Source organism: Hippocampus bargibanti, linkage group LG06, assembly GCF_051943395.1.
Source record: "Hippocampus bargibanti isolate YZ-2025 linkage group LG06, ASM5194339v1, whole genome shotgun sequence".
Taxonomy (NCBI): Eukaryota; Metazoa; Chordata; class Actinopteri; order Syngnathiformes; family Syngnathidae; genus Hippocampus; species Hippocampus bargibanti.
In genome coordinates, this window is record NC_142739.1 from 13,521,892 (window position 1) to 13,547,143 (window position 25,252).

The 25,252-nt window shown below is 43.3% G+C and overlaps 1 protein-coding gene across 1 annotated transcript in view; it reads right to left on the reverse strand.

The window, feature by feature from the left end:
- The window catches only part of col14a1a (collagen, type XIV, alpha 1a), a 188,575-nt gene extending 164,842 nt beyond the window's left edge, over positions 1-23,733 (reverse strand). Inside the window, exons 1-3 of the mRNA XM_088999600.1 lie at positions 23,600-23,733; positions 19,544-19,647; positions 2,694-2,810 (exon numbers count right to left, since the gene is read on the reverse strand). Coding sequence (XP_088855726.1) covers positions 2,694-2,810; positions 19,544-19,643 — 217 coding nt within the window. The 5' untranslated portion in view covers positions 19,644-19,647; positions 23,600-23,733. The remainder of the gene's footprint in view (positions 1-2,693; positions 2,811-19,543; positions 19,648-23,599) is intronic.
- Positions 23,734-25,252: the final 1,519 nt, after the last annotated feature.

Genomic DNA, 25,252 nt, shown 5'->3' on the forward strand with positions numbered 1-25,252 from the left:
CTGATTCTAACTTGCAATGAAACAATAACATCGATGAAACAGTGTCAGTGGTATTTTAACAAGCCCCATGTTAAGGTTACCATCAATATACTTCTGTGAGAAGTATATTGCAGATAGCAAGTGTGGAAGCTAATGAGCCGTGTGCAGGCTAGCTAGCAGTAACTTCGCCTCTGGACCCACCAAGTTGACTTTCATTCCAATCGTCTGCCTGGATTTTTACCAATCATGATGAACGGAAAACCATTCATGTTAACGGTGAGTACTATCACAAAGTTATTTTAAATAATACATTCTGACATTTTGTTGGAACGTGGCCGCGCGTGTTTGTGTGTGTGCGTGTGTGTGGCTCTCACTGAAAAACATTTCTAAATATTTTACTTTTATGGCTCTCTTAGTCAAAAAGGTTCCCGACCCCTGATTTAGAGTATTCAATGAGCCTGCCATGCATGTTTTTGTAATGTGGGAGGAAACCAGAGTACCCGGAGAAACCCCACATAGGCCCGGGGAGAACATGCAATCTCCACACAGGGAGGCCGGACCGAGTCTTGAACTCACAACCTCTGTCACTCAACTACTGGAGTGCCCTCCTTAGAGTCCAGTGCACTTTATATATGGAAAATATGGAACATTTTAGGGTTGATTTAGAAAGTATTTGGATCCTTCATGGAAATAATGACAGTTATTCTCACTATACAAATAGTTATAGTCACAATGCAAAATGACATTGAAAGACAAATGAATGAGCCCTTGTTTTTTGTCATAATATTGCTCCATGATTGGTGTTGCATGATTTGTGAGCAACAATGTGGCACTTCGAAAGAAATCTAACTGCCTGTTTGCTTCATCCCATCACTTAAAATGTGGCCCCTGCAATCAATGAAGCCTGCAATAATGTGTGTGCGTGCTTTCTGCAGTAGCCTATCTCTGCAGTCCGATAATGACGCCTTGAGGAGAATGGCAAGGAAAAGGGAGAAGGTGAAGAAATAGCAGTGCTCAGCATCCAAAGGTCTGGAAACTAAATACAGAGTTTGTTTTAATTGGATGGTTTTTATGTTGCTGCATGCCTCCACACTGTAGATCTAGTTGAAACTTCAATTCTCTCATTTGCAATATACTTAATCACCTGTTGCTGAGTATGAGTACAGTTACTAATTCTTAATCCGTTTCCGGGCTATGCTTTTGAGGTTTAGCATCATGATAGACCAACAAATATCAATTGTGTCTGTGCTACTAATGATAAATAGCCAATTTTCTACAACAGTCATCCCAGGAATGTATTAGGACCACACTGGCGACACATTACTTTGCAGAGTTCTCAGTGAACATCATCCACTTCAAATTAATACTTAAATCTTCACAAACAGTTTTTCTGCTGAAAAAAATATTCCATTAAAAGAAAGCAGATCACTAGGGACTGGATGCTTTTGCATGGAGTGCTGAACTATCTTGAGAGTGTGTGGTATGGAAAGGACACAGTGGAGGGTCAACATTTTTACTGCATGTGCTGAGTGCCAAAGAACTACTGCAGCACTTCCACTCCTCCCATAGAGGAAGCAGCAATAAATACGAATTTTTATTCTCTTCTACGCCGTTAAACGCAGCATGAAATTGTCAGACATGGCTTCCCTCACTAGCTTGTTTGTGGGGAATTGCATTTTATGTTACAACCTGCTTATTCAGGCCTGGCTATTCACTTTAACAATGGCTGCACCCGAGAGAATTATCCTCAGAGTTCCAGCACGGCATTAATCTGGAACTGTTTCGAGGTCTGCGGCATTGCAATCAAGAACTTTATGTGATGAAGATACATGGCATTGAAAGTAGAGACAGTGTGATTACAAGAAACATCGTGCCAATTAGGGCACCAGTGTATGTATCATTAGCTCGTTCACTGCCAGACGTGCAAAATGTGTCCAGTTCCAGGGTTTTTGTCATTGTCACTCGAATTCCAGGACCCACAGAATATCGAGTTTTAGGACTGCATAAACATTCAATACAGCGTTAAAAAAAACTTAGACTTTCTTCTTTCATCAGAAAAAAGAGTTAATTCCTAAATTATATGGGTCTTGACTTATATGAGCTTCAAATGAGGGTGGCTGTACAAAATACAATGCAATACATACATATTGGTTTATATAGCGCTTTAACAGCAGCTGAAGCTGGAACAAAGCGCTAACATGGAAAAAAGGGATATGCTGCCCCTTGTGGAAGGGAAAAACATTGCCAGAGGTCTGTCAAATGTTTTATCGGCACCTCAGCGGAAAAAAGAACAAATTCGGGAATGGTGCTCTACGTCATATTTTCAATTCCCGAATGAATTTGGTAATGGCAGTGAATGAGTTAAAACGCAGGGGTTGACGAGGTCACATCAAACATATTAACACCATTCACTTATTTACAATCGGCAGGATCAGATGATGACTCTCGCAGCTCTGCGTAGCCTCATATTGCTTCTGAGCTTGACTCCATCATAACTCATTCAGGATGCGACCTGACTAAAAGCCTCATGTTTCAACACGGTGACAGACCACATGTGGTTCGAACCAACTTGTTTTTTCAAGTTTAGCGGAGATGCAGGACAATCGGAGGAACTTTGATAAGACACACCATATACCTAGATATGCAAATACAGATATAGATTCATAACATAGACAATAGATGTAGATATTGTCTTGAAGACAAATCCATCCTACCTGGAATGCTGTTGTAGAGGAATAAGTAGCTATCAAAGTCGCCTTTGGGCTCCTTCCAGGAGACGAGCAAGTTGTTTGGGTTCAGCACTTTGAAACGCAGCCTCCTCGGAGCTGGAACTGAAGGAGCAAATAGCGATCAACACTTCCATCATGGGAAATTAGTCATGAGTCGATTAATCAAAGTTATACTAATTAAACTGCTGCCAGTCACCAGGGACACAAGTAAGGGGAAGGAAATATTTCCTGCCTCCTCAATTCAACAATATGTAAACATTTGAGAATGACACTTGTTCTTTTGTGAACACATTTTCAGTGCAATGCACCAAATCTGATTTGAGGTGGGCACATTGCTCATGGGTACCTCAACCAATACTTTTGTTGTGTCTGTGACCCAAAAAAAACACTCTTAGTGTACTGTATTGTTACTGAAATGGGTTTGGATATTTGCAGCGGTAGTGTGAATAACCTGTAATTGGCATGCATTTGCCATTTTAATGTCAAATAACTTTCTGTCGGATTTTTGATTGTTTGATTTATTGATTAGACACAATGTGAATGACATGGAAAACTGAAATCAAAGAAAAATATCAATAAATATCTTGGTTCAGAATAGATTAACTGTTCAAGGGCAGTAGGAAGAAGTTGAGTATGTGTGTGAGAGAGAGGTTCCAGCAGACATTTCAGTACTTCTTTTTGGGGTGCTGTAGCATATCCCATCCGTGTTCGGGCAGTAGGCGTTGGACAACCAGAACCGGTAGTCCGCCAATCGCAGGGCATACAGACAGGAACAACCAGTCACTCTCACACTCACACCTCGGGTCAATTTTGAGTGTTCAATGAACTTGCAATGTATGTTTTGCGGAAGGTGAAAGGAAACCGGAGCACCCAGAAAACCCACGCAGACCTGAGGAGAGTACGCAAACTCCACACGAGAGGCCGGAGCCAGAATTGAACCCTGCACATTTGCACTGTGAGGTTGACATGCAAGGGCGCCAGTTTGTTTTCATTATTATTCAAATGAAATTTAGCATCTTTTGTTTTTAAATTTAGAAAACATTGGGATTGCAAGTTTTTCTCTCCCTGTTTGTTATTTGATTTGATGATGGTGTTGCAATGCAGTACAGCAATTCGACTAATTATTCACTGCAGTCCTCAGGTAATCACATCACGTCATCGATCAAATAGTCGAAAAGCATCGTGCAAAACTATATAATTACACCCCACCGCAATATGACTCGATGAATAATTCAGGGCCACTGGGAACATTAGAACTCTGGTAGTGTTTGCTGTGTGCTTGATAGTGTTTGAATGGAGTTGGCAGGAGATTAATAACGAGACCTTCCCTTTGCATGTCAAAGAACACACCCTTACATGCGCTGAATTATAATTAACGGATATAAAAATTGAAGGAGACAGCTATCATGCTCTACGTGTTCCACAGTCTGTACATTGAGGCAATTCAAGAGACCGTAAATGCAATTAATGATTATGGATATAATATAGCCGTGGATGCTGACTGAAATCTAGGGTCTCTTATTAAACTCTTCTTCACAGGTCAGCACATATGCCAAATGCAGAATATGAAGAATATTTAAGGTCGACATTGCATGCATGGATGACTGCATGGATCGACGGACGGACGGACGATTGGCTTGTAAGCGGCTCAGGGTGTCCTCTGTCTACTGCCCGAAGACAGCTGTGATAGGCTCCAGCACGCCTCGTGATCCTTGTGGGAATAAGGCGGATCAAAAAACCAATGTATATTTACGTTTTATATAGCTTGACCATATATTTCACAAAGTAGGGCATTTTGTGGCCTAGCTCATGACAGTGTTTTGTTCTGAAATCATGTCCGGCAGTAAAATTAAAGACCATCCTGCAAGTAAGCCATGGATGAATAAACCAGCAACAACAGTTTTTACACCAGGAAATAATCTGAGGTCTTCAAGCCTTTGTGACTGGGTTCATACAATGAAAGAGCCCCATTGTTTTTTTCAAATTAAAGAAATCCATTCAAACACAATATGTTGTACATTCTCTGACAGCAAGGCACTGTGAATTCCACTCAAACACATTTTAACAAGAGGCTAATTAGCGTAATCTTATACCATGCAGGAGGTTTGAGCCAGAATAGAACCATCCGGGCTATTCTTCCAGGCAGAAACATAAATGTTTACTTTCCAAAGCCTTTGTCCTGTGGCTTTTTAAAATTGATTTAAAATTTATTTCTCCTACTCTTCTCTATGTCTTCCTAAAGTTTTCCTCAATTTTCCTTCTGTCACAGAATGGAAGGAACAGTACCTTATGCCCGGATTTTAACTGAAAAACTTGCACATGGTCCCCAAACAGCAAGGAAGCTAGATCACGTAGTCGACTACTGTCATGATGAAATCACGCTGGGGTCACTTGTAAGATTCCACTCTGCTCCACTCCTTTCCAAATCACAAAATAACAATGTCACGCTGTGTGAAAGAACTTTTGCCAAGAAGCTCAACTGATCATTCTTGAGAAGTTCCAACAGCTTTGTTGAAGCTCACCTGTGGTAGATGTAGTTGATTGGACATGATTTGGCAAGGCACGCATCTTTCTACATCAGGTCTCAAAGGGGACAGTGTATGTCAAAGGACTGCACTGCAGTCTGAACTCCCAGCCACCTCTAATGAGAAAAAATAAATGGCAACTATTAAGGCTGACCTGGTGTAATTATTTTATCTGACTGCCACTAACTATATTCTATTTCACTTCACCTCACCTCACCCCTGCCCCGTTAATTCCAAAGAGGGCCTGAGATTTTGACGGAATGTCCAACCAGGAAACACACATAATATACAGACTTGTTGAACTGAGGTGACACAAATTAACCATCCACAATTTCAGGGCACATTAATTGTGTCTAAATATCCATTTTGTGACAGTCCTTGCCAAAAACCTCATTCACATTTTCAAAAATTCCCATCAGCTCTTGCTCCACTCAAATGAGGTCAATTTCACTGATATTTATTTTGTTGACATTTCATTCTCCTAATGCCCCATCAATGACAAAGGAGCCACATTGATAGGACCACTTGTCAGCACACCCACAGCTCCATTTGTTCCAGAGTGCTTGGAGATCGGGAAAAGCTGGATTCCAGGAGACAGACGTTGAATGGCTTTGGCTAAATCAGCGTTATTTATATTCTAAGCAGGTTGCTTCCACCTCATTATGCCTTTTGTTTATGAATTAATGCTTTCACCTCACTGGCTTCACTGTGAGTTCATGAAAGCCGGAATCATTGGCTACCAGAGTCACTCACACTCATTGTCTGCTGTAAAACCGCACATATTCACTGCCCAAATGCATTAATTGATCATTGCAGAGACACACATGCAGACGAACACGCACACACACACACACAAAACACTTCAATTTCAAAATTTTACCATGTTAATTAGGTAAGCAACACAATCAATTGAAGTTAATGAGTATTCACATAGAATCTGTTCACACATAGGAGGACGATTCCACACACACTAAGTCATATGATTGAATTTCTGAACTCCAAACAAATACTTAATGATCAAAATCTGAATGTGCAACACAGCAATTTTAACAGCTATTATGTTGAGGCAGAAACTGCTGCAACACAAAGTATTTCTATTTGCAGCCTCTGGGGGCCAAGTCGAAACAAAATTAAGAAGTGTCAATCCATAGCAAATATTTCATGTCATGTTGTCAACTTGGGACCGAGGACCACACTCGTAGAACGCAACAACAAACCGGTTCTGCCCAATCAACAACAACCGGAGCATACCAGAGATTTTATGTCCAGCAACTGATGACCCATTTGCCCTCAAGAAATAGTCAGTGTTTTATTTTTTTTCAGTGGGTGCAAGACTTATTTAAAATCAGGCCATATACAATTTATTTATAGGCCTGTTTAAGTCTTTAACATTTTGATATCAAGTGTACCCCATGATACTAGTGATGCTACACATGGATTATTATGTTTATGATTATGATTTTTGATGATGATGATGATGATGATTATTATTATTATTGTTATTATTATTATTATTTCGTCTGTGTAAGCTCTCAGTCGTACAGGAGTGGTCCATCGATGAGAAGGTCTTCAGCCATCATCTGTACAAATTTGAAGGTTTCGGACGTTTTGCCTCCTATCCAAGAGGCTTCGTCAGCGAACTAAAGTCTGACTGGTCGTGTCGGCCCTATTTATATATCCCTAATGTCCAGCCATGGTGGCGCCGGACACAGCTATGATAGGTTCCTACTCTCAGGTTGGGGGGAGCAGAGGACCACTCCCTGTGGCCCCACTGATTGTTCCTACATTCCTGACTAACGACTGGCCCATTTCCCCCACTCCCACCGGTATCACCTCATCAGCATTACGAATGTTGCCTAACCTGTATATAAATAGGGCCGATACGACCAGTCAGACTTTAGTTCGCTGACGAAGCCTCTTGGATAGGAGGCGAAACGTCCGAAACCTTCAAATGTGTACAGATGACGGCTGAAGAAACCTTCTCATCGATATTATTATTATTATTATTATTTCTCTTTGTGTCATTATTTGTTATTTTTTATTTTTTTTTACTTTGTTACTTCCGGGTTGAGTGAACGCTGGCGTGTGTGGCTGCCGCTACTCACCAGCAGAAAAAAATATCCTATGACTGTAAAGTGTCCTTGAGAGTTATGAAAGGCGCTTATATAATATATGAAATTTATTATTATTATTATTATTATTATTATTATTATTATTATTATTATTATTATTATTATTATTATTATTATGAAACCCAAATTCTGTATGCAAGTGTTGTCTTTCAAAAGAAACACAGGAATATCGAATACAACAATGAATCGGTGGCTGAAAACAATGAAAACAATATGTTGTCAAGTGTTTCACAATTTAAGTGTCGCACAGTGTGATTTGTTCTTGAGTGGTACTCAATAAAATATGGATGGAATGATACAATTTCAATATAACTTCCTTTATTTAAAATAACAGCTCCTCTTCTTAAATCAAACAACCTTTCTTTACCCTTCGGTACAATGGGAGTTCTCGTCGATATTGTGCAGATATCTGTTAGCTGTGTTGCCAAATCTTCTCCACAGACAGAACACACACACAAATCCTCTCTTTAAAGTCACAGCGGTCCTGTATTGTTGCTGCGAGGGACATTCATGGCTTTTCCCTGGCCCCTCATGAAGGGACTGGATGGGGGTCACTTATTTGCAAAAAAAATCAGAATCTAATTTACAGTGCTGCAAATTTCCCCATTGTGGGACGAATAAAGGTTTTCTGATTCTGATTCTGCAACTATGCCCTCACTACTTGCTTATTTCTGCCTAAAATAAAAAAAAAAATCACTCCATGCGGTGCAATAGGTCCTGCAAATTGGAATGAAATGATGCAAGAAGGAGAGAGACTGAGAGAGAGAGAGAGAGAGAGAGAGAGAGAGAGAGAGAGAGAGAGAGAGAGAGAGAGAGAGAGAGAGAGAGAGGGAGACAGAGAGGCAGACAAGGAAAAAAATAGAGAGTACAGTGTCAAAACTAGCGTGAGAGGAAATGGCGCGAGCAAAGGCAGGTCAAAATGAAGCGGTAGAAAATGGTGGAAGAATAGAAAAGCCCTGCTTTCATTTCAAATCAATTTCCATTTAATAAGGATGTCGCTTGTAAATAAATCAACTTTTACTTCCTTCCTTCCACCTTTACTCTTCCTTCCATAACTTTGCTGCTGTAAAATGTAAATTTCTCCACTGCGAGACTAATAAAGGCAATCCAATCCAATCATAACAACTGTTACTCTCATATGAACCCAATTCTCATAATGACAGAATATTGCAAATGTGTTTCATAGTTTATTTGGAATCATTTGTAGTTGATTGACAACTACAATTAAATAAATTAGCAAACACAAATAGAAAACATTGTTCAAATATAACACAGTATTGGTGTCACTGTGTCACGTTTTGCAAGGTGGTAATGGCGGGTGCGGATCCCAAAAAGCAGGTGTCACATCGTCGTCGCCGTCCTGAGCGCGCCCCTCCCCTCCTGTCACCTCCTCCGCTGCTCCCTGGAGACGGCCCCTCCCCTCCTGACTCACCCGGGCTCCCGCACCTGTGCGCTCTTCCCGTGATTGTGCCTTCTGGCTATAAAAGCCACTCTCACTCTACCGTCTCTGTCGGAGTATTCCTGGAAGTTCCCCCCTGCTACTACCGTGTGGTCAGGTCGGTCCAGTTAGTAGCTACCTTTGCCATTTCTCACTGTTTGTTATTTTTTCATGCGTGTCTCAGTAAAGACCTTTTGTTGGAAATCTGTCTCACCGTGTATTTCGGATCCTATCCGCACCACCTTCCGTCGCCCCTCGAGTCCTGTCATCAAGCCTCGAGTGGCGTGACAGCAGGCAGGAGGGAGCAGGAGGTTGTGTTTGACAAATTGTATTAAAATAAAGTCAGCAGGAACAAAATGTAAAACATCAAAATCATCTGAACAGAAAAAATACAAAGTATCAAAAGAAGACCAAGAGTAAAAGTCCGCCAAGGTTAAACAAACACATGCACTGCATACAATGTATACAATTGCATACAAAGCATACAACAAACAATGACCCAACACCAGATGGTCGTGCCGGGAGTCCTTTTAAGTATCACTGATTAAAACGACCAGCACCTGCGAGGCTGCAGTTGGGGCCGACAGCACCACCCGTTGGTCGCCAACCAGATCATGACAGTACCCCCCCTTCAACGGACTGCTTCCAGAAGTCCCAACAGTCTCCCAAAAGGTCCACTCGCCAGGGAACAATGGTGGAGACGGCAACCGCTGTCTCTCCAGCATACGATGGGCGGCGGCCCGATGGCAACGGGACTCGACCTGACGTGGACGTGCGTGCAGCACGGATCGTCGTGGGCGTGAGTGCGATCCCTCTCGCACGTTCACACGACGACGCATGGCTCAACGCGGACGTCGAACTGCCAGGTGCAGAGTGGAATCCCGGACGGCCGTATGGGACCAGGTCTCGGCCGGACGCCGACGTGGGCGTGAACTGCCCGGCAACGGGGAAACGAGACCAGTCTTGAGCCGCTCCGGGATCCAGTGGTGAGTGGGGTCTCGGACTGACGTTGACGCGGACGTTGCACGGCTCGTCGTGGATGCGACTCAATTCCACATGCACGACGACAGCGTGGCTGGATGTGGGTGTGCACTGCCAGACACCCAGTGTTACCCTGGACGGCCACCTGGAAGGAGGTCTCGGCCGGACGTTGACGTGGACGTTACGGCTCGTCGAGTGACGCAATTCTAACTCGACGAGGCGTGGGCTAACGTGGACGTTGCACTGCCAGGAACAGAGTGGAAATGAGACCGGTCCGTTGTACTTGCGGCATCCGATGGTTGGTCGGGTCATTCTGTCACGGTTTGCAAGGTGGTGATGGAGGGTGCGGATCCCAAAAAGCAGGCAGGAGGGAGCAGGAGGTTGTGTTTGACAAATTGTATTAAAATAAAGTCAGCAGGAACAAAATGTAAAACATCAAAATCATCTGAACAGAAAAAATACAAAGTATCAAAAGAAGACCAAAAGTAAAAGTCCGCCATGGTTAAACAAACACATGCACTGCATACAATGTATACAATTGCATACAAAGCATACAACAAACAATGACCCGACACCGGATGGTTGTGCCGGGAGTCCTTTTAAGTGTCACTGATTAAAACGACCAGCACCTGCGAGGCTGCAGGCAGGGCTGACGTCGCTACCCGTTGGTCGCCAATCCGAACGTGGCAGTCCGCCACTGATCGGGACGACCAGCACCTGTGCAGGTGCAGGCGGGGAGGACAGCGCCACCTGTTGGTCCCCAACCAGATCATGACACACTGGGCTTTTCGTGCATGCCCTCTTGCAAATCAGCCTGTTGACACGTGAAGTGCTCACAAACCCAAAAGTTGTGGTGACTGGAGGCAAAATAACAAGGCCAGAGTTTAGCCAAAAGCATTATTTTCTTAACAGGCTATTAAGACCACATGTGTTCGTACAACTCACCATTATCAGCATTACAGATCTCCACTCTATTTTTTTCCATCTTGACAGTATTTTTTACAGCAACACTGTCACGAAGTGTGCAGTAGGAGAACATAACAGAAGTGCTAACTTTTTTGAGACAAGTAATTTCAACATCAGCAACCCGCAGCTTCAGAGCCGTAGGTTGCTGACCCCTGCTCTCGATCCTCCTCCTTTCTGCCCCTCACTGGGGAGGCACCTTGCATGATTGTATTTATTTATTTTTGCGCTGCGTATATTTCTTTCAAGAATCCTTCCCTTTGTTGGCAGTGAGTCACACTCTGCGGTCTTGGGGGGTACCTAGCAAGGGCAGACACCGACAAGCCCGACAAACTTATTGCCCACACCACATGCCCAGAACTCCTATTCCTATACCTATACATTTTAATATAAAAAAATAAATATAAATATAAAAAATCTAATCTAATCTAATTTAAAAAAACATTTGATTTGTATGGTGATTATAAACATACACTCAAGCACTTTTATATGTCGATTTTCTCTTTTAATTTATCAGGGATTTTGTATTACATTAAAATACTTAGCAAGTTAATTCTGATTCATTATTATATTGAGTGAATATTTTGAATGTATCACTTCAACTCTGATTGTTCTTTCTTATACTATTCTCTTGAATGTGTTTTTGAGCAAGTTCCTTTCAACATTATTTCAAAGATTAACACTTATTACAGATTAATTCCTTTGCTTGATGTAATTGGTCAATTTTGTCGTCAATGAAGTATAAAATGTCATTCTGTTTCAATTGCTACAATAAACAGTGGATTCGTGGGCTCTATATATTTTGAGCTATTTAGTTGTTTTTTTTACAAGCGCGTCCTCATATTTCCACACAGTACATTATAAATGGTAGTACAGTAATAATGAAGAGTATAATGTTTATAAATATCTTTCAGTCAGCATATTGCGATGTTTTTGGATATAGTTATTTTTACCATGACGATATGTGGCTCCCAACATACGTAGTTTTGAATCGCGTAGTAAGATAAGAAGGAAGGAGCGTCAGCGCAGAGCGCCGATGCGTATATGGACTGGGATCACCACCTTATCGTGGTGAGGCACTTTGCGCGTCTCCATGACTCCGAGAGCTATGTCGGCTGGAGTCTTGTACTCCTGGCAGGGTCACCCAAGCCGTCGGAGGGTAGAGGCCAGACAAAGAGTGATCCCAAATCCGCACCCGGGGATAGGCGTAGGCGGAGTCCAACAGAGCGGACCACCGGCAGCCCCTTGCAACCGCACTCACCTGAAGGTCGTCTCGAGTCTTCACTCTTGCCACTGGAATACAGTGGGTGCGGCCAAGTATGTGGGGGAAGGAATTGCGCGCCCCGTCCCTCACACTAAATCCACTAGTAGCGCAGGTTTCAGCTTCCATCATATAAGTCCACTGGCGATAGGATAAAGTGACGGGGGCAGGTCATGGATGTGACTGGAAGCTTCTAGCTTGATTCCTACACAGGGGCGGTACAGGATTGATGGTCGTTGCGAAGATGGGATGGAGCAACATTATCCTTTGGCAGCATCCTGCGCGTCTGAGCAGCCCTATTCAGGGTCCGCACTGCTCACCCCTTATAGGGGAAGGGTCTAGAAAAGGTGACCTAAACATTGCTTGTTCCACCACACCTGGGTGGCCCACCGCAGCCACCAAGGCATCCCCCCTCTGCGGTCGAAAACGAAATATAATCAAACCCATGACTATGAACCTGGCTTCCTGTAATGTTCGCACCCTCCTCGATGCTCGAGACGGGATGGAGAGACCTCGAAGACGAACTGCCCTCATCGCACATGAGCTGAGGAGGTACAACATCGATATTGGCGCACTCAGTGAGACTCGGTTCTCAGGCGAGGATTCAGTCACAGAAGTTGGTGAAGGTTACACCTTCTTCTGGAAGGGTCTCCCAGAGAATGAGCGAAGACTCCATGGAGTTGGCTTTGCTGTGAAAAGCAGCTTACTCAGTAACATCCCTGAGTCCCCCCAAGGCATCAATGAACGGCTTATGACCTGGCGTATTCCCCTTGTAAAAGGTCGTTTCGCAACTTTAATCAGCGCCTATGCTCCCACCTTGGATGCTGACGATAACACCAAAGATGCCTTCTACGAGTCCCTGGATGCTACCATATCCAAAATCCCTGCCTCTGATAAAGTTGTTCTGATGGGTGACTTCAATGCCCGAGTAGGTACTGATGCCAGGCTCTGGAAACAAGTAATCGGAAGGCACGGGACGGGGAAAATAAACTGCAATGGCCTCCGACTCCTCACTCTGTGCTCTGAGCATCAGTTGATTGTAACTAACACCATCTTTCAGCTGAAAAAGAAATACATCACATCATGGATGCACCCCAGGTCCAAACATTGGCACTTACTGGACTACATCATCACAAGGCAACGAGACCAAAATGATGTCTGCATCACGCGGGCCATGCGTGGGGCTGAATGCTGGACTGATCATCGACTGATCAAGTCCAGGCTCAAGCTGAGAATTCGACCTCCTCATAAGAAACAGCAACCCCAAAGGCGTCTTAACACCAGGGCCCTGGAGTCCCCAGAATGTGCAGCCAGCTACCGCCACAAGCTGGCAGAGGGACTTGCCAGCCTGGACAACGACACCAGTAACGGTGACCTTGATGTTGAAAGCAGGTGGAAAAAATTAAGGACAACAATTCATCAAGCTGCCTCTGAGACCATCGGCTTCACTCAGAAACGTCATCAAGACTGGTTCGATAACAGCTCAGCTGCCATACAGGAGCTTCTGGAAGCCAAGCGCAAAGCCCATACCACACTTCTCTCCAACCCTCATTCTCCACTTCTCCTCTCTCACTACAAGGTCATCCGTGGTGAAACACAGAAACAGCTGAGGATGATGGAGAACAAGTGGTGGCTCAGCAAGGCCCAAGAAATCCAGAGGCATGCAGACAACAACAACACACACGCCTTCTATGATGCTGTAAAATCCCTGCACGGCCCACGAAGACAACACATTGTCCCAGTTAAATCTGCAGACGGTTCTGTACTACTGAAGCGGCATGCAAGCAACTGTACTTGTTGGTGGCCAGCAATCTTCCCCGTTCCCTGTGGAAGTCGGGGTGAAGCAGGGCTGTGTACTGGCCCCTGCTATATTCAACCTGTTCCTGATGGCAGCTACGCTCCTCTTCCATAAGTCCATCCAGGAAGGTGGCGGCGTACAAATCCAATTCCGCCTGGATGGTAACCTGTTCAACATCAGACGCCTACAGGCCAAGACCAAGACCCTGATCAGCGGCATCCACGAGCTACAGTATGCAGATGATTGTGCTCTGCTGGCCCACAGCCCAGCTGCCATGCAAAATGCCCTTGATACCATGTCCTCCGTCTACCGATCACTCGGTCTCGTGATCAATGTAACCAAAACAGAGGTCATGGCAAAAGAGAGTTCTCCAACCCCAGCGTTCACCCTCAGTGGCACACCCCTCAAGGTTGTCCAACAATTCAGCTACCTCGGCAGCATTCTAACACCCTCCTGTCTAATTGATGATGACGTCCAGGCCCGCATCCATCAAGCCTCCAAAGCTTTTGGCAGATTGCGTACTCGTGTGTTCGAAAACAACCACTTAAGAACTCCAACAAAAGTCGCAGTCTACCAAGCAGTGTGTGTGTCCACGCTGCTATATGGCGCAGAAGCCTGGACCATCTATCGACGCCATGTGAGACACCTTGATGCATTCCACATCAGGTGCCTCCAACGAATCCTTGGCATCACCTGGCAGGATCGTGTTCCACACACCGACATCCTTCAACGCACTGCCTCCACCAGTATCGAGGCCATACTGGCAAAGAGGCAACTCCGGTGGGTTGGACATGTCATCCGGATGCCTAGCTGCCGCTTGCCTCGACAGGTGCTTTATGGACAACTCTTGTCAGCGAATAGGAAGCCTAGTGGTCCTAAGCTGCGATACAAAGACCAGCTTAAACAGACTCTAAAGAAATGCAACATCAAGCCCAGCGATCTGGAGTCTGCTGCAGCAAACAGGCCACTGTGGCGCTCCTTATGCCACGAAGGGGTGACACAACCTGAAGACAAGCGCACCCAGAGGAGGATCGTGCGGCACGAGCAAAGACACCTTTGTGCTGCTTCAGTACCGTCTCGCCAGCCCGGTCCTGGCCTCACATGTCCTGAATGTGGCAGGATTTGTGGCTCCAGAATCGGGCTTCATAGTCACCTACAGTGGCATCGACGCCAGCGCCAATAACCACTGTCCAATACCCCACAAAGCAATGGAAGCTATGTCATCTTCGACTTCGATGGACTGCCAAGAGAGATATGGAACTGTCGCGGGGTGGAATTGAAGCTGATTTATGGGGGACAGGAGATGTGAGACAATCTCTTTTCGTCAATGGATGCTACAGCTGCGTGTTTGCTTTCAACATTTAGCTTGTAGTTGACGTGCACATTCCACCATGATGTCCCTGATCCACGGGTGAAGAGACACTTTGATCCTCTCCTGTTTCATCTGGAACTGCTTTATGTAACATAGAGGGTTTTATGTAACAAATAGGGTACAGAAAGTGCTTAAGAATGAATGACTCTCTGTGTCTTTGTTTTGTCATGTTATTTGTTATTTAGTTTTTTTTGTTCTTTTGACTTCAAGACGGCGCCGCGAGAGTGGCTGCCTTTCCAGCAGCTCCTGTGTTTTGCTTTTTCTACTTTCATTTCTTTCATAACTTTGCTGCTGTGAAATGTAAATTTCTCCACTGCGAGACTAATAAAGGCAAATCCAATCCAATCCAATCAGACAAACTTGGTTTCATTGACATTCATCAATCAAGGAAGTTGTGCTTAAAATTTAAAAACGGGTTAAGTTAGTCATGAGCCTTGTGTCTGTCCTTTTAAAACATTAACACACTTGTACCAATATAGTTGCTTTTCAGTTGTTTTGGGTTTTGTTCTGAGTATATTGTCATTCTTTGGTACTCTGACCCCCGTAGTTAGTTATTTCTAACTTTTGATGTACCGTATTCTTCCAAATTTCCATGTAGATATAGAAAACAAATACAGTAAAGTCTCGTTATATCGATATTCAAGGGAGTCCGAAAAAATATCGATATAACCGGGACTATCGATATATCCGACCCTGTTTGCATGTAATTTTCTCCGTGCGTGCATAGAAATAGTATCGATATAACCGGGACTATCGATATATCCGATATCGATATAACGAGACTTTACTGTATTCACCTCATAAAACTGCATTGTGTCCTGTGTGTGCTTCAATAGAATTTATTGACCACTAATTACCAAATGTCTGATGTTTTTCATCGGTTAAAATGTTTTATATAATAACCAAAAACCAACACGAAAGGCGGCAGAGTGTATCATTATGACTTCAAGATATTACATTGCTATTTTTCCTTAAATATGCAAAATGTCTGTGTCTCTGTGCAATGCCACACACATTATGTTATTATGTTTTATATATTATCTTGGCATTTGGGAGAAGCTTTATTTATTGTTGAATCGGGTAATTTAACTGCCCAATGAAGGCTAACATCCAAAATGCCCCACTTGACAGCAGAATTAAGTAATGCTAAAGAATTTTCAGAGTGGAATCCTGCATACTTGCAATCCAGTACCTGTGGATTCACGTGTTCACAATTTTAACCGTCTCCGTCCCTCGCTCACCCCTCACACCACTGCTATCCTTATCCACAGTCTCGTCACCTCCCGCATCGATTATTGCAACGCACTTCTCTTCGGTATCAATCAGAAATTTCTCCATAAACTCCAACTCGTCCAAAATTCTTCAGCCCGGATCATCACTAGAACCCCCTCCTTTCACCACATCACCCCAGTCCTCCAGCAACTCCACTGGCTACCTGTTAAACATTGTATCAAATTCAAAATACTTCTGTTTACATTCAAAGCCATCCATAACCTTGCCCCTCCCTATCTTTCTGACCTGCTTCAAATCTCTGTTCCCTCTCGGTCCCTCAGATCCTCATCCTCCCTTCACCTCTATGTGCCCTCTGCCCGTCTCACCACGATGGGATGCAGAGCTTTCAGCCGCTCTGCTCCCAAACTCTGGAATTCTCTTCCACCCAACATCCGTAATATTGACTCCCTCCCTATTTTCAAGGCTCACCTCAAAACCCCATTGTTTAAAATTGCTTTCAATGTATAGTTCTATCTGCTATTTTATTATGTATCATTTTACTTATGGTTTTATTGTTATGTGCTTTGTTTTATTGTTTTTATTGTAAAGTGTCCTTGGGTGTTTTGAAAGGCGCTTTAAATAAAATGTATTATTATTATTATTAATTATGTATTAATATTTCTCTCCCTGTCTCGCTCATTCACCTTACACACACACACACACACACACACGCAAACGCACACACATGCAAACGCACGCAAACGCACACACACACGCAAATGCACACACACACACGCACACACACGCACAAACACACACACGCGCACACACACACACACACACACACACACAGTCACAGTCACATTTAGCAAAATGTTGAAATTTCCCACTGGCTCATTTGCCTAATCTTGATCAAGATAAGTACAGCATTTAACCTTCTGCACTTCCTAAATTGCACATTACCTCTCACTCTCTCTCTTTCTCCCCACACTCCTCTCTCTCTCTCTCTCTCTCTTCTCCCTCTCCCTCTTTGACAGAATAATGTTTACATTCATAAATCATGCTCCCTTTTGCCGTAAGGTAACTGTACATGTGTTGATAATGATGCTACGCCACATCAGCCGCATTCATTTACAATGTAAATGTAACATTAAAAAATACATTAATAAAATCACCACAAATTAATTCTATTCTGTCTTTCTGTCCATGCATTTTAGTTGAACCTTAGGTCTAATTTAACCTGTTGCCGGGCTGAATATTTGCTGAAGACAGGCATAAGGAACTTCCGTTCCTCAAGAGCCATACCCTGCCTGTTGTAGAGCCGTCTATTCTCCAGGACACTGAATTCAATAGTTTATGATGATTGTAGGCCTCCAAAGGTCTTTCTGATGTGCTAATTAGTTGAATCAAATCTGTTGAAGTACTGCCAATTCTAAAAGAGGAAGTATATAGGAAGGGGTTCCATGTCTGTGGACAATTTATATTTAATTGCGACTTTAAAAATTATATTCATTTATGTATGACATTGACATATGACATATGTATGAAATGTAATGTATTATTATTATTATTATTATTATTATTATTATTATTATTATTATTATTATCGTGCTGTGTTGAAAAGCTAATCACTTCACAAAATAAATCCACTTGTGCTCTGAACAGTTAAAGTCACGCCGGGAACCAATCATGTACCTTGTTTGAGTGGACATGTGCAGTACAGTACATACATGTAACAAAGCATGCGAGTCACGTCCACCACTTTGTTCAGCATGCAGGGAAACCACTGATGCATAACCATGAAACATGCCTTCGTAGTATGGCTGTCGATAAGACTGTATTTTTAAATGAATAAATGTGACTAATTTTGGAGGAAAAAACGCGAAACACTAAAGGCGCAAAACTTTTAGGGGAAAGTAGCATGAGGTCACTGTATTCACATAATGAAGTTGGTTAATGTATAAGAAGAGAAATTGCAGTTTTCGTGCTTATGTTTGTTAAAGTCATTATAAGTGCCTTGCATGCTGGGTCCCAGAGAACAGGAATTTTATCTGTGCTGTATGTCATGCATAAAGGCCTATCTGACAATAATATCTTTCATCTAGAACTGCTTCATGTCATCACAAAGAGGGTACAGCAAGTCCTGACGAATGAATGTCTCTCTGTGTCTTTGTTTTGTCATATTGTCTCTATGCTGTCATATTATTTGTGATTTAGTTTTTTTTTTGTTCTTTTGACTTCAAGACGGCGCCCCGAGAGTGGCTGCCTTTCCAGCAGCTCATGTATTTTGTTTTTCTACTTTCATTCCTTTCATCACTTTGCTGCTGTGAAATGTAAATTTCTCCACTGTGAGACTAATAAAGGCAAATCCAATCCAATCCAATGACATATGTATGACAGTGTTGAAAGTGATTTTTTTGCGGGATACCATGTTAACAAAATGCCGGGCAACCGCATTAGTTGGAGTCATTTTCACTCTCTTCTTTGGGTTTTTGGGCAGTATGCACATGTGCACATTAAAAATAAAAGATTGAAAAGTAAAAGAGAACAAAAGTAGCTTACTGAAATATTTTCCACACTATAAGGCGCACCCAAAAGCCTTCTTTATTTTCAAACGCTGACCATGTGCCTTATACACAGTGCGCCTTATAAATGGAATGAACTAATAAAGGAGGCTTTGTCTTTTGTGATGAGACCGCCTGATTTAATGCCGTTTGCCGAGGTGTGGCTGATTGCAAGGCACACTGAAGTGTTATATAGTGTAAATTGTGCGCCACATCACGTAGCAAATCACCCCAGCCTGCAGCGAGCTTTTACACCACATTTATTAAAAACCACTTTGAAGCGTGGCGGCATCTGCAACCAGGTGGCAAGCGGTGTCGTGACGCTGAGCTGAAATGGTAGCCTGATAGAGATGATAGCATCAGCGCACGTGCCATGTCATTTTATAGTACCGAGCCTTTCCATCAGAGAGAATACAGAAGGAGAAGTGATGAAAAAAAGTTTACTGAGAAGGAGTTAGGGGAAACAGAGGAGTTGGTGAATGGAGATCAAAAAGCAAAGAAAACTTAGAGGGGATAGAAGAAGTAGGGGAGTGTTTTTGAAAGTGACATAGCAGTGAGTGCAGAAGATAGAGTAGTTAGGAGAACTTACCTAGATCTTGTCCTCTACTGGAAAATTGGGAAATGGCAACCACTAACACCAATGGACCCCAAAGACACCTCTGAGAAAACATCCTCACAACCAGCGACATGAACCTGAAAGAAGATGAAGAGAATTTGAGCGAAAGATTAAATCCCGATTGAGACAAAGGACCCCGTGACAAACTGGAGGAATGTCATTCAGCTATCCGGAAGCTCCGGGGGTCATGAAGACCCACCTAGCCACCCTGCCACGACACAGCCCCAAGGGGCAGATCTGGAATCAGTTAACCTCATCTACCGTCCACTCGGAGAGAATTACACAGCAGTTATTGGGCAGTCGAGAATGGTCACAGAACAGAAATTGAGATTCACGCCCACGTGGAGGAGGCTGAAACAGTGAAGGACTTTGTTGGTGGGAGGAGAGGAGAAGCGTCAATGAAAAGAATGGAAGAAGATTTTTGAAGACGAAGAAGAGATTTGGATTCATAGCGAACAGAAGAGAACCATACCATACACAGAGTCGATGGTCTTTCACCTTCATCAACACATTTTAGGTCTGATGTCAATATGACAGAAGTATTTCATTCGGGAACAAAATGTGATTTGGAGTCGTGTTGTTTTCACAAACACTAGGGTAGCGTCATAAAAGATGATACTCATACATGCACAAACAATAAAAACAAGTCTTTCGTTTTTATTAGTCTCACAGTGGAGAAATTTACATTAAATTATTAAATGCATTATTAAATGCTGTGGCAGACTGTCAAGCCCTGCAAAGCCTTCTCTGCTGGCCTAAAAATATCTGAATCACAGACTGATGTTAATTATATTTTGTCCATGCATTCTTATGAAATCATTCAAAATCGCCTTTCAGCTTCCTTTCATTACTTTTCCCCTGTTGTGCTGCTACCAGATGTGTGTTTCCATATTTAAGCATTTCACAAATCACATTTCAGCCATCGTTTGTTACCAGAGTCAGAAATCGACCTGAATGCCTTCACAATCAGTTCTGCGGGCCCTGTCGCATCAAATGTGTCGGTCAACTGTTGCTCTAACCAATCAGATTTTGAGTTGGCCTTCTTAAAGGCGCTGGTCAATGTCAGAGTTTTTGCACGTTTTTGCAGAGCATAAACTGCTCTGATTACAAGCCACTTGTGACAAGAACATACTGGCCAGAGCTAGCACACCGTATCAGTCGCGAGCTGCATAAGCAAATATATTGTGTTGATTTATTAGCAGTTTTGTGAACCCACAATGGCTGAAGGAGGAGAAGAAATTGATTTTTTGGGAGATTTACTGTTAAAGCCATTTTCAAGAAAGACATTTCAAGAAAAAAATGGACATCATTAATTAAGGTCGGTCAGTTATTTCCTGGCTAATGGTACCGTCTAGTGGACTCATAGTAAATCACACCACATTTTTTCAGTCTGGATTGATTCAGACGTAGCACTACTGAAGGTCTAGTGATGAAATTTACGGCCCGCCACTCATAAAACATCCCACCAGATTTTAGAATATGGAGAAGAGACCTTTCAACTTTCACAAACACTAGGGTAGCGTCATAAAAGATGATACTCATACATGCACAATTTTCATTCATGCACTACTCGACCTAATGAATGATGGAGGGAAATGGCTCGTAACCTGGCTTTGATACAACCCCAGGGGTTGGGTGAATTGGTCTCAGAGGTTCAACGGAACGGCTGCCATGGAGATTCAGACATCCCTGACTCAAGATGTCAATTAGTTATGATACGCCCGCCAGCTTGGCCATCAGTGACTGCAGATGATCACATGACAGTGATTGTCCATTCAGTGCGATGGAAAATGTAGTTGATGACCGTCGTGATTGGACGTGGTGTGATTTTTTTAATAATGTTTCCCAAATATGGAGAAAAAAACTAAACAAAAAAAATTGGTCAGAAGATAATTTCCACCATGGATTCACATGCATCATAGAACGTGATGGGACTCAGGGTTGGATCAGCATAAGTTGTCATTCCAAGTGAAGCAACTCCTGTCTCTCATTCGCAAATCTGAAGGAACATCTTGAATCTAATGTTTATTTTTCACTAATGAAGAGTTCGGTGAATGTGCATATGAATTGGTTGGGTTCGCGACATCTGAAAAGGTTAAGAACCACTAATGTACGACGTCGACGTTAGGGTGAGGAACCGAGAAATTTTGGAACCTGAATTTTGGAATGCCCTGTTTACAAGGCTCTGGGAATCAATTCAACATCTGAAGGTACTTTCTCTGTAAATTTAAGCAAGATTTTATTTTTTTTACTTTTTTTATATTTTTACTAAACTGTTATGCCACTGCCATACCCGAAATTATTCGGAAATTTAAAATATGACTCTGGCTGCCGAGGGCGGCCCAGTAGTCGAGTGGTTAGCACACCGACTTCACAGTGCAAAGGTCGCCGGTTCGCGTCCCGGTCCGGCCTCCCTGTGTGGAGTTTGCATGTTCTCCCCGGACCCGCGTGGGTTTTCTCCGGGTCCTCCAGTTTCCTCCCACACTCCAAAAACATGCATGGCAGGCAGATTGACCACTCCAAATTGTCCCTAGGTGTGAGTGTGAGAGTGACTGTTGTATATCTTTGTGTGCCCTGCGATTGGCTGGCAACCAATTCAGGGTTTCCTCCGCCTTGTGCCCGAAGACAGCTGAGATAGGCTCCAGCAACCCCCGCGACCCTAATGAGGAATAAGCGGTACGGAAAATGAGATGAGATGAGACTCTGGCTGCCATTTCCGAATTTGTTTCGGTTTTGTTTTTTCTTGTCGGGGGTGCCGATAAAATGCTGGTCAGACCTCTGGCAATGTTTTTTCCCTCCCACGAGGGGGCAGCATTTGCCTTTTGCACATCCGCTCCCACTTGCACCACATATTACTTCAGATTGGTTATGTTTCAGTTTGCGACCAATAGGAGGCACTTTAGGGCGCTGCCTGCAGTTGCACAGGTGATGGTCATTTTAATTAGTGGCAATTACAAGGACTCCCGGCACGACCATTCAGTGTCGGGTAATTGTTGGTTTCACCCTGTCAGGTTTGTTACATCTTGTCATGTGTTCCTCATGGTTTTGTTTGCTACTTCGGACCTTTCTGTTCTGATGACATGGTTGCTTGAGATTTTGTTCCTGCTGACTTTATTTAATACAATTTGTCAAAGACACCCGGCTCCTCCCCCTGCCTGCTTTTTTTCGGGTCCACCACAACCACCTTGCAAATTGTGACAAAACCAATATAATTTAGGAATTAACTTTTTTTTCTGGTGAAAGAATAGAGACTAAGGTATCTTATGCTGCATTGAATGTTTATGTAGTCCTAAAACTCAATATTCTGTGGGTCCTGGAATTTGAGTGAAAATGACAAAAACCCTGGCACTGTATTGGACACATTTTTGCACATTGTCTGGGAGCGAATAAGTTCAACCTAACTTCAGTTTCTGTTTTACACCAGAATGGGAATCTAAAATGTGGTGAAGAAAATTGGGCAATTTGAAGACATTTTGGTAACAAGTGACAAATGAACAAAGGGCAAACGATGGAGGAAAAATACAGCCCAAGTTTGAATGACACCTCAAATAGGGAACACAGTGTGAGTGCCACTGTCCATCTTTTCTCCTCTTTTTTCTGCACTTTTTGTTCCACCTCACCTCGTCTGCCTCTCACCTCTTGACTGATGCTCATTATTACGCACGCAAGAGGAGGGCTCAGGAATCTTTCTCACCCGTCGACCACCGCTCTCCCGCAGCTCAATGAATAAAACACCACTTGTAACAAAGTTGTGTCAAGATTGGATTGTGGCACGTGGAGCTATAAAACGAGCCTCAAGCCCTTTCTCACACTATACCGATCAGATTCCAGCGCTTCCCGAGATAGGAACACGTTTTCTCTCATACATATGGAGAACATTTATTATACATTGCACTTTGTCTGACTTTAAGTTCTTTTGTTTTAATTTTTTGCGACAAACCGATCCAAATTACGGTACCTGCAACTACACGCACCTGAGCCGCTCCCACCGTCACGCACATGCACACTGAATGAAATCGCATTTCATACCTCTCCAGTCATATATTTAAAGCGTCCTCTTTGCTCTTCCAAAAAGAGAAATCCGAAACGACCGCAGCCGCGTCCCGAATGGATTTTTCTCCTCGTTTCCCTCACCTTTCCTTCTCTACGGATATGACTCGTTCGCTCGGTCGGGAGTCGGGGAGTGGATGGGTGGGTGTTTCTCTCCTCGTCATTCAGTCATTCCTCCCAACGGCTAAACCTTCCTGTCCCAACCCTCACTACCCCCTGCCCCCCCAACACATACACGTTCACGTATATATAAAGCACATCCTCGCACAGCCGTTGTACAGAGGAGCCACGCAGTGCAGCTGCGCAAAAGAACCACCCGTACTTGTTCTGCAGGTTGCAGCCGACCGAGGTCACAAATCGACCCCCGTGGACCGGATCACATCCGGAATCTGCGCTCAGGGGGTGAGCTCGGTCACTGCATTCAATTTCACCGGTCAAGGCGAGAACATTCTGATTGGCATTCACAAGTGCATTAAACGTTAAAGACAGTGCGTTCTTAGTTGAACTGATATCTTGCGTTTGTGCATATCCATAATTCAAAAGAGGTCCAGAGGCAAGTGTGCATTTTCGATGGGTTTACCCTGGAAACGGCCCAACGTGACATTTATTTCATTAAAAAAACTAAATGCAATAATGATAGGTATAATAATCTGTTCCATGAAGTCACCATGAAGTTGCTTATGTTTGGAATTTTACAGATAATGACAATTGGATTAATGTAAAGCAGTAATTCACAATTACTGTAGTTCCATGGGGAAATATGTATTCAATTCCATTTTGAGACTTAAAGAACGACCGACACCATCGGACAAGTTGTGTCCATAATTTGTAAAATCACTTGAAATGACTGAGCATATTTTACAAAGATTCCACCGCATATAGCTATATTTTACGTTTTAAGACTTGCGCTGAATATTCAGGAAGTCTTGTTTTCGAATTGGTGACGATTCCAGACGTGATGTCACGTCTGGAATGCACCTGACCGAGAAAGCGACACACAATGCATTTTGGGTACTTTGTTTGGTCTGAAAACATCGTGTTGATCCGTGTTGATTGTGAAATTAGAAGGAAAACACATAAATAATGCGATGATGAATCGTTGTGCATGTGTTGCAGCAAGACTACTATTTCATACTAGTTGACACAAAGCAGTTCCCAGCAGACATATCAGCCTGACAGTGTGAACCAAACAATGACCCGAGACTGAATGGTCGTGCCGGGAGTATTTTTACCTGCCACTGATTAAAACGACCACCACCTGAGCAGCAGCTGCAGGCGAGGCCCTACAGTGCCGCAAACCGAAACGTGACAAAAATGAACAGGGTATCAAAAGCAACACTGCACAAAACTCAAGTTGTAGTTACCAATAATTAGCATAAGGCCTAAGAAGTGTCCTGCCTGGACAAACTGACTGGAAATGTGTTGGGTGAAGGAAAGAGAGAGAGAGAGAGAGAGAGAGAGAGAGAGAGAGAGAGAGAGAGAGAGAGAGAGAGAGAGAGAGAGAGAGAGAGAGAGAGAGAGAGAGAGAGAGAGAGACAGAGGTAAATTCTATTTATTCTATTGTAGCTTGCAGTGACACTTAAGAAAAACAACAAAACACACGCACGCACGCACGCACACACACACACACAC